The sequence below is a fragment of the Pavona decussata genome, unplaced genomic scaffold (genome assembly GCF_977016875.1).
Source record: "Pavona decussata unplaced genomic scaffold, jaPavDecu1.1 SCAFFOLD_84, whole genome shotgun sequence".
NCBI classification, from domain to species: Eukaryota; Metazoa; Cnidaria; class Anthozoa; order Scleractinia; family Agariciidae; genus Pavona; species Pavona decussata.
The window spans coordinates 1,184,250-1,194,952 of NW_028145502.1; the positions used below are offsets into that span (position 1 = coordinate 1,184,250).

The following is a 10,703-nucleotide window of genomic DNA, read 5'->3' on the forward strand; positions in this document are numbered from 1 at the left end:
ATTTTTTTATTTACAAACTCCGTTTCATTGAACCATGGCAGCTAATTATTGTTTTAAAAAGGTCTCACTGTGCTTAGTTTTAAGTGAGTGTACCTAAATTTTACAGATAGATCAAAGGTGCAATTACAGGAGCCCACGTGGCTCACTTATGTCCAGAAATGGCTCCTGGTAATTATCAATAACAGCAATCACTTTGATTCATAATTAACATGCCAAGTTTGATTGACAATAGACATGACAAATGAATAGATTCCTCTAGAACTAAAAAGTACTCAGACAACCAGAGAAACACACTCTTGAAATAAAATTCTCTAATTCATGAATAATCCATTTATGAATTATTCATCAATTATTCATCAATAATTCATGAAGATAAAACAAAAGAAATGATTACCAATCAAAACTGTCTTGAAACACGATGCGAATTATCATAAAATTTGGTAAGCGTTTATTTTGAATTTCTCCAAGAATTATGAATGGTTTGAGAAGCTATTTCGAACACTCGAAAGAGTGTTTCATCCGATTTTCAAACACCTCGAAGTTGATTAAAAAAAAAACTCGGCTCCTCCCCGTTTTTTCACCCAACTTCTCGGGATTTGGAAATCAGATGAAACCAAGAGAGGATCAAGGGGTATCCTTTGATCCTCTCTTGGATGAAACACTATTCCTCGTGTTCGATAGATTACTAAGTCATAATTAATGGACATAGTACTAAGGAATGTGAATGAATTATAAATTGCAACAATCCATTGGATGCTATTTACTGAGGCAATGCATTCTTGCAAAATTTGCATCTTGCTTTCTTAGAAAAGAAAGAGATAATTTTCTAATCAAATTCATCGCAGGTATTAATGACAACATTTTTCGAATAGCCCTTGCAAGAAACTGTTAAGGTCTCCACAGTTTTATTGCAGAGGAGTTTGGGAACTAGGCTAATTTGATGTCACATGATTCCAATCACCCTATAGATACAACCTTAAGATTATGCCCCCATATACACCAATGCTTTGTCATGAAATTTGCTGAAATACTTAATATCTTACAATAGGAAAATATTTTTCACTTAGAGTCATGCACAAATGGAACAGTTAAATATTACAAAATTTACAAAATTCAAACATTTTTCGACTTAAAAGAAGCCGAAACTCTTTCTAAAATCACTTTTTTATACACAAAAACGTTATTTGAAGTGACGAACGGGCACATTTCAGTATGTACTTTGGTTGGTTTTTGTTTAGTTTGTTAGTTAATTTTCCGTTGTGCCTAATAAAATCTCTAAGATTACGAGAAAATGCCTGGGTAGTTTTAGAACTACCCAGAAAGATACTCCTTATTGATTGGTCATGACCAATTCATACATTGAGCTTAACCGAAATGTCAAACTAGAGGAAAACTGTGTTCGTTTGTTACCTGGTATATACACTATCTTCTGTTTTCAGCCTGTGCAACCTAGTTCCCAGGGTCTCCTCGACATATCATATGGGGGCAAGAGAAGACTCTAACAATAAGCGAATCTCAACGAATAACAATCCTTTAGCCAATTGAAACAATTTAAATCTTCAATAATATTTGAACACACGTGACCTACTCTTTTGAAAAAGAAAGACCCTGAGGATAACTTTGCCATCCAAGACCAATTGAAAATGCCCGTCCAGCGATCAATAGATCACTCATGCTGCATCAAAAGTGAACAACCCTAATTGTTACCTAAGAAAAATTGGTTCAGGAACCGGGCATAATCTTAAAAAAATTAAGGGATGACTGTTCACCTCAGATGACCGGGCACTGTCTTGAGTCATTTTACTACCTTTCGCAAATTAAATCCAAACATATACCTTGTTCTGTACTTTGGAGAAAACCAGATAATACACTCAGGTTTGGGGTTCAGTATAATTCGGTTTGCTTCTCACATTCGAAAATGTCGTGACTGTTGTCATGGTAACGCCACTGCCACTGAAACTTTAGCAGTTTCTGACACAAACGGTGCCTAAAACTACTCTTTCGCCATCGGATAGCTTCAACGTCACGTCTGGACTTGAATTCGTCTTGAAGTTTTAACTTGAACCAATGGACGCATGCGCTTCATATGACACCTGATGTCACTTGGATTCCTTGCAGGACTTAGTGAATCAGTGAATTGATTCCAACCATTTCCCGGAGATGATCGAAATTTTTGCGAAGATAAACGAATGCTCCCGGGAGTTACAACATATACGGATCAACAGCAAAAAGCTCCTAGCAACTTTCAATTCCAATGAATACAAGCCGTCAGCTTATAAACACTGATAGCCAGTTTCCAGTGATAGTCCATCTTAGCTAACTTCACATGCAGCTTTGTTCTACCAGCTTTACTTTCTCTGGAGAAATAATCATTTAGTTATCAATCTCGGTCCTTCAACTTCTTCTTGACAATTAAGTGAGCAATCTGTCCTTGCGATGCTGTTCAGAATTTGTCTTGAAATTTTCTCACGCAAATGCTTAGGTGGCAAAGCAGGATTTTAACCGGGGATCTGCCACCGTTTCAGTCGTGATCCTTCTCGTTTGTTCATGATCTCACCCACTTGAACTCTTGTCCCACAAACCTCATTACTGGTAAAAGGCTACCTTGTTGCCATTCGGCTTTTCAGTTACAATACAGTAAATTGATTCACTAAGTCCTAAATATATATCACGTCCTATGGGACTCCATGTCCGTGATGGATGAAAGACCTGGACTTCGAACGTTTCGTCGTCTTGAATATTTAGACTCATCTTGAGACGTTCTATCTCGATTGTTATTTTTTCGTTCTTGTTCATTTTCGTCTTCTTGATCGTCTTCTTCAAATGTCTCATTTACGAAATGTCCATTTTCAGAATTAAGAGTCACTGTTAGCGTCGGCTTAACAAACCTCACTGAGTTCTTCGGGGTTCTCTTTACTGGGGTACCGGGTCTTCCCGGGGTCCCCGGTCTTCCTGGAGTACCCGGTCTTCCGGGATTCCCATTTAACATGTTCTCCCTCTTTTCTCTCTCGTCTTTTTCCCTAATACAGTTGATGACTTGATCGATATCATCCACTTCAAATTCTTCGCTCTCTCGATGAACAATATTTTGGCTCCCGTTTATTTCCGGATGGTCGATGAAACCAGAAATGGCTTCTGATAGCTCGGGTGGATCAACCGTAAGGGTGTTTCCGTAATGCGGTGGGCTTTTTGGCGGGGTGTCTATCGTGGTACTCTGAGTACTGGTATGGCTCTTTTTTCTGTCGTCTGGTGGAGAGTTGCTATCTGTAATGAATTCTTCACTGCTCCGAGAGCGGATTGGGTACGACTGACGAGGAGTCATACCTCCAGCGTACAATGACGAGCGAGCTCTTCTTGCCCTACAATTAGTCAGTCAATCAATCAATCAATCAATCAATCAATCAATCAATCAATCAATCAATCAATCAATCAGTCAGTCAGTCAGTCAGTCAGTCAGTCAATCAATCAATCATGGTCAATCACTCACTCAGTCATTCAATCAACCAACCAACCAATCAGTCCGTCAATCTGTCTATCAATTAGTCAGTGCAGCAATCAATCAATTAACCAATCTGTCAATCAGTCAGTCAACCAGTCAGTTAGTCATTCAGTCAGTCAAAGAAGTATCCGTGAACTTTTCGGTTCACAATTAGTCAGACAGTCAATCCATCAAGAAAATGATTAACTGTGAAAGTCCAAATCAAAGATGATCGATAAAAAGTACAGAACTATATTCAGCGGTTATTTCTCGTGATGCCTGTACGAGGTTCTTACTTTAAAGTCTTCTGTAGATAAAATCCTTAAATACCCTCGTTGAAACAGAATTAAAGTGCTGAGCCGAGCAGAACTTCTGTGACCCGGTACTGTTCTGTTCATTTCATTTCCCCGCAGCTGACAATGCCACGAACATTCTCATATCATTCCTTGATGCTATCAATCTCGTACCCAGAGTCCTCAGGCTCTTTGACCAGCGATTGAGACTCTGGGGTACTGGAAGTTCATTACCGCGGGATTATTGCGGTAAATCAATGCAAGCCGTTACGGGGCAGCCAATCAAAAAATTTGAATTTTTTTCGAATTCTCCAGAGTCTCCTGTCGACCAACCGCTGGCCAAAGAGCCTGAGGACTCTGGGTACGAGATTGTGATGCTCTTAGGAAAATATATCCACATATTAATGAATTAGAAAAGTCTGGAACCCACCGTCCACGATAAGGATGCACTTTAGAATCTCCACCGAATGACCCATTGACAGTTGGGAAATTTCTCCCTGAGTCGCGTCTTTCCTCTGTCATGTCGGTACTATTCAAATCTTCGCTTGCTCTTGCGGATTGCAACATCAAAGCATTCGCGGCACCGACCATGGGTCGCTTGGACTTTTTTGGGAGCTTCATTTGCGCCTGCGCATGAGAGTAGTATAGCGAGAAGTTGCTGCCGATAATGGAGATTGGAAGAGCAGTTATGACGATTGACAACGCTGCGCAGAGGGAGCCAAAAAACTTGCCAAGTGGAGTTATGGGAGCGGTGTCCCCATAGCCCACTGTGGTAATGGTGATTATTGCCCACCAGAATGATTCTGGGATGGATGCGAATTCTTTAGGGTTTTCTTTCTTCTCCGCGAGGTAGGCACAACTTGCGAAGATTATCACGGGGACGATCAACAGAAGGACCAGCAGCATCAGTTCACGTGAACTAGCGATCATCGTTTGCTTGAGAATCTGGAAACCCAGGTTCACTTTGAAGAACCTGAACAACCGCAGTAACCTGCAGATCGCCAGAATCTCGTAAGCAAGTTTGGGAGGGCCGAATGGGTAATCGTCCGTGGTGAAAATACGAATGTAAAATGGCCAGATAGCGATGAAGTCGACCCAGTTCGAGATTTGCTTGACGAAGTCCTGTTTGCTTGGACAGGTAGCAAGCCTGAGAGTGAACTCTATTGTGAACCAGATTCCACAGACTCCTTCTAAGAACACCATGGCCAGGCTGGCTGAACTGTTTTTTTCTACGTCTTTGATCGTTTGAACGCAATATGCCAACACTGACAAGATTATAAACATCAGCGACACAAAGAACATCAGCTGAAAGACGAAAGGAAAATGTTACAATTTCCTGCTAAGCCAGTCTCATCAAGTAGAGTTAAGAATTGTTGCTGGTATGGCATATCCCTTTCCAAAGTTGAACTCTAATTTTCACAAGCACGATATTTTGGACAATTTTGAAATATTTTGGCGAACAACAAACTTGGTTTTGTAATGTCCTGATGTCGCAGGGAACTTTTTAAATTCTAAATTGGAAAGTGACTCTCAAAAACTAGGGCTTCATATGATTGGGCTCAAACGAGCGATCAGATATTCTAACATATGGGCCATCAGCGACACGAAGAACGTCAGCTGAAAGATGAAAGCTAAAATATTACAATTTCCTGCTACGCCAGTCTCATCAAATACATATAGAGCTAAAAATTGTTGCTGGTCTAGCATATCCCTTTCCACAGTTGAACTCTAATTTCCGTACTATCAAAAAATTTTCTCAAGCACGATATTTTGGACAATTTTGAAATATTTTGACGAACAACAAACTTGGTTATGTAATGTCCTGATGTCGCAGGGAACTTTTTTAAATTCTAAATTGGAAAGTGACTCTCAAAAACTAGGCTTTCATACGATTGGACTCAAACGAGCGATCAGCTATCCTAACATATGGGCCATCAGCGACACGAAGAACGTCAGCTGAAAGATGAAAGGAAAATATTACAATTTCCTGCTCCGCCAGTCTCATCAAGTACATATAGAGCTAAAAATTGTTGCTGGTCTAGCATATCCCTTTCAAAAGTTGAACTCAGTCTAATTTCCGTACTATCAAAAAATTTTGACAAGCGCGATATTTTGGCGAACAACAAACAACAAACAACAAAAGCAGGGAACTTTTTTTAAATTCTAAATTGGAAAGTGGTCTCAAAAACTAGGCCTTCATATGATTGGGCTCAAACGAGCGATCAGATATTTTAACATATGGGCCATCAAAGAGTACAGTCAACCACTCAACTTTCTCCACGTCTGAACGATTTAAATTGAACACAACACTTGATAAAATTCTATTTTTTGTTCTTTCGCGGAGGTGCACCTTCAGGCGATTGGACTTGAGTAGATCACGTCCATAAAAAACCTCACCATTCATTCTTCTAATTCAACACCAAATAGGTTGTGTTATTATCCGCTTATTTTTATTTCAGCCATTTTCTTAAAAGCTCGAATCATTCAGCTGAAAATTCGAAATGCCACTTCCAGTGACTTTTCTCCGAAAGAAAATTTAGTGGTAGACAGTATATAACAACAATAGAGTATTTTTGTCTCGGGGCTATCTCATATATTGATAGTTGTCCCTTGGAACTTTGCTGTGCTTAAAGTTGGCATATAAGCTATCAAAGTTTCGCTTTTCAGGTTAATATTTGTTTTAATAACATCAAATATCCGCAGGGCAAATATCAGCCGATATTTCCTCGTCAAGAAAACAATATTGTCTCTTATTCTTCACTGATACGTTACGTAATCAAAGCCAATGCTTAGATATGGAGAATTTACGTCTTTGAGTCGTAACTGTGCTGATCGCATATGCTCCTAGAATTCTAGGAGAATAACTGATATGAAATAGCCGTAACCATAATCAGTTTTTTTTGGCGATTTTTCCAAGAAACGAAGGTTGAAAAATTACTCTGACGTTTTCAAGTTGAGTTCATTTTCATACCGCCCATTAGTAGCTTTGCAGTCTCTGAAGCGATTCGCTAAAGTTATTTTAAACAAAGATGGACAATTACTCTTAGCTTTCTTTGACTTCAATATGGTCTTAGCTATTCAAAGTCCGCAAAAGCAGGTGATTTAGCGGCGTCTTGAACACTTTCCAACCGAAATTTTGGAGGAGTAAAATCGATTTTTTAGATTGGTTAGATTAGGTTTTCGGTGCTAAAACATAAAAGACGAAAACTAATGACATTTTCAATTTACGAGTATATTTCCAATCAATACAACGACGTGTGTGATTACTTAAATGTTACCATGTTGAGTAACCCAGCACGCGATTCATGCCAGACAGTGTGTATTACAAGGTGCAAACATAGCAACCAGGCTTCCTTAATGACTATAAACCTCAATTCACCGATGTCAACTTTCTAGTCATAACTGTTTAGTTTTGGCTGTTTAGCTACAATCATTTTCTATGGTTTTGCAGCTGAAAATTATTGTTTTGGGTAGAAACTCTAAAGGTCAAATTGCCACTTTTAGTCAAACCGCCTTTTAATGCAAAATTAATCCATTTGCAATATTGGACTGTGAGAATAATTTCTCTTTTTTTTTAATCATTTCGTTATTTACATCTGTCTATGGTACTGTTAACCTGAACATCGCACTGATAATATTTCTCAGCCTGGTAGAATGTATCAAAAATAATGAAATGTGCGTTTAGATAAATGTTGTATCTTTCATGATCACAGACGTTAACACCCTTGTGTTTTTATACAGCCGCTAAATTCTAATGTCTCAGTTGGAGTCATAAGCACATATCAAGACCGCCCCTTAAGGCTGAACAATTTATCTTTGAAAGATGAAAAATTAATTGCTGTAAAATATGTTTTGGCTTTTCATAAAAAAAAAACACCAAAATTTCAGTTGTGTTGAACTACCGGCCTTGTTGTCACACAGGAAACGAAGGAACAATTCCAGTTTACTTTGCAAAATGATAACTGCATGAATCTGCTACTCAATATACAATTTGCTGAGTAAAATTACGTCTTTACTTGTTAAGATTTATGTTTGAACATTTTTAGTTTTTCGCTTGAGAAAATTAGTTGCTTAGTACCCAAAGCAAAATAAAATATCGTATTTAACAAGTGGATCTCATTTTCGTTCATTGTCATTTATTAAGGATTCGTGCACAGTTCTACAAGATGCGATCTTCACTTAGATGTTAAAGCGGACGCTCTACGATTTAGGAATTTCTGAAAAACAATAAAAATTTCAACCATACGTTTTGAACATAGATATATGTATATTAAAAGGCGACCTCTGGACAGAGGTTTGGTCAAAGAAAAAAAAAAAGAAAGAAAAACTAGCGAAAAGCAAAATCTTACCGCGCGTAAAATGGACAATAATGAAAGTGATCGACCACGGAACGAATTTTACAATGATTCATCTTACTGAACTAAATAAATGTGTAAATATCTTCTCGTATTTGAGCGAGGAAAGGCTAAAAACTGTAGTAATACCGAATGGAACATTTTTATTGCCATATTGACTTGCTTATTTTACCTACAGCCCATGAATTTCATTCTACCTTTCAAGAAGTACGATTAATTTCATGACGTTTTTTTTATGTTTTAATTCTTATCAGTCAATTCAGCGTAGAAAACAGTATTTGAAATTCAACCGAACAAAACAATTCTACAAAGTTGCCAAGCAAACGAACCTTTATCAACCTTGCTCAGTTTGATTTTCAAGCGGAGATCCTGTTTCTTTAGAGCCTTACGGTATAATAAATTAATTCATAAGCTAACGCCATTTTTGAACCAAAGACTGAGCAGAGGAACAAAAACAGCCGCTCGTTAAACACTCGTCAATAACGGTATATGTTCTTCGCCATAAGAAACAATATTATTTTTGTTCTTTTTTCGTAAACGTCCCTTTAACTTGAAATAGTGCTCAATATACTCACCCTCGCTAATCTCGACGATCGTTGATGCTCCAAGACGTTCCAAATTCTTGGTTTGTATTTCTGCCAACAGGATTGCTCTCCTGCAAAATGCTCGACCTGACTGTCTGACAACGCATCACCAAGCTCCGAATCCTGATCTTCTTCATCGCCCGACATTTCTGCTTTTTCAAAAAACTTCAAGTTCTCCTGTGCCTCTCTATGTTGGGTATAATACGTCCAACAACATGGCTCCATCTGTTTCTCGTCTATCCCCCAAAAAGCAAGCTCTTCTTCGAACAGCGGTCCACAAACATCGTGTGGGCTGTGAAGCTTACCCGTGCGATAGTAATTTATAATGGCTGCGAATACGCCTGGATGGCGGTCAAAGAAAACCTCGTTCTTCTCCGGGTCATAGTCATTGGCGATATTTTGAACGTTTCCTGTGCACCATGCAAGCCGTGTACTGGGGAAATTTCGTAGAGTACTTCTGTAGGTCTCATGGCGAACGCCACCACAATTAATTATAATGCGATCCCGTTTCCTGAGCGCTTGAAGGTTTTCCTCTGCTTCTTCAGACATGCTTATTCACTTTCACGTTGAGTTAACATGATTTCCCGTGCTCTTTGTGACCTCCTGATAACACAAGATAACGCGAATTGTTATGAAAAGTTTTGACCGAGCATTAGCCAAAAATGTACCATCGCCAAACCGCAGATACGAAACCTCGAACGCGACCGTGGTTTTGAGCAAACTTCGTATGGTAATTTCAAATACAAACACACAGCGCCGCTTTGGGTTGTAAATTAAAAATTCGCCGTCTCTTCTTTCGTCTCAGCTTTAACCTGTTTTGATCGATTTCTTATTCGAGTTTGTCACCTCGAGGCTCTTTTTGCGTTCGCGAAGATATTTTCATCCACGTTTCGATGCTGCTCTGTTTTGGTAAGCGTTGCTGTGGAAAGATTGGTTCTTACTCGGGATAGGTTAGGATAAGCAATCTATGGGGTGATATTACAAAACATTCACATCCTCTCTTCCACCTGCAGCATTATTAATATTCATGATTCTACTGGGTGATTGCCAATTACAAAGTGTAATAAAAACGCACCCCGAACAATATCGACTGAGTCATTTTATTATACGACAAGAAAGGTTTGTCACATGGCAGTGTCATTTTTGCGCCAATCAGCAGCGAGATCTCTGTCAGTGTCGCACCAATGGCGGAATCGCTTGACTCTGAATGGTTACAATTCAAATTAACATCCGAAAAAGAGCCCGAATGGTGTTATGTAAATTTGCTCATGGAAACGGTAGCAATAGAAAATAAACAACAATGAGAGGTAGCGATGGAAGGGAAGCGCGAACGAAATGATCCACTTTCGACAGCTTGAAAAAACAAAAGAATCCTTATGCGTTTCAAGCGATTATATTTGACGTGGAAATGATTCAGAGTTTAAATTGCACGCACAAGTGAACGTGAATGGCAGCGATCCATACTTTTTTAATCGTCTTGTTCGTTTTATTGATTTTTAATTTGATGCGATCTTCGGCGAATTCTCGAAATTTTATCACCAATGAAAATCTTTTAAGTCGGACAAAATCCGTTGTATTCCGCTTAATTCTCCTTAAAATCATTTGATCCGGTATCTTGTTCTTGACGTCAGTGTCGTTCAATTACATCGTTTGATGACAGTTGCCGCTTGTGAATATAAATAAGGTTGTTTCTTTGTGTCTTATTCAACTGTAACTTTGTCGTATTAGCTAGATTAAGTCTTAGTATTTCTGGTTAAAAATTAGAAATATTTTGATCCGAAACAATACAAGTTTGTTAAGGTCTCAGGACGAACGAATCTTGACTGTCTATTGGAAAGGGAAAATCTCCTGTTGAGAGTTGAGGATGACATGCTGATAACATAGCACCTGAGAGAGGATCTCTGTTTCTATGGCTACATGAATAACATTACCAAATATCGAAGAGCTACGTGCCGGTGACTTGTCAAATTCTTGTTACAAACGAATTAATGAC

The 10,703-nt window shown here is 38.7% G+C and overlaps 1 protein-coding gene across 1 annotated transcript; it reads right to left on the reverse strand.

The window, feature by feature from the left end:
• Positions 1-955: 955 nt before the first annotated feature.
• On the reverse strand, positions 956-10,289 carry LOC146475327 (potassium voltage-gated channel protein Shaw-like). The gene is made up of 3 exons (XM_085115720.1): positions 8,702-10,289; positions 4,202-5,076; positions 956-3,359 (listed from the first exon to the last, which is right to left on the reverse strand). The coding sequence occupies exons 1-3, from the start codon at positions 9,257-9,259 to the stop codon at positions 2,669-2,671; spliced, it is 2,124 nt and encodes a 707-aa protein (XP_084971846.1). The 5' UTR covers positions 9,260-10,289; the 3' UTR covers positions 956-2,668.
• Between the last annotated feature and the right edge of the window lie 414 nt (positions 10,290-10,703).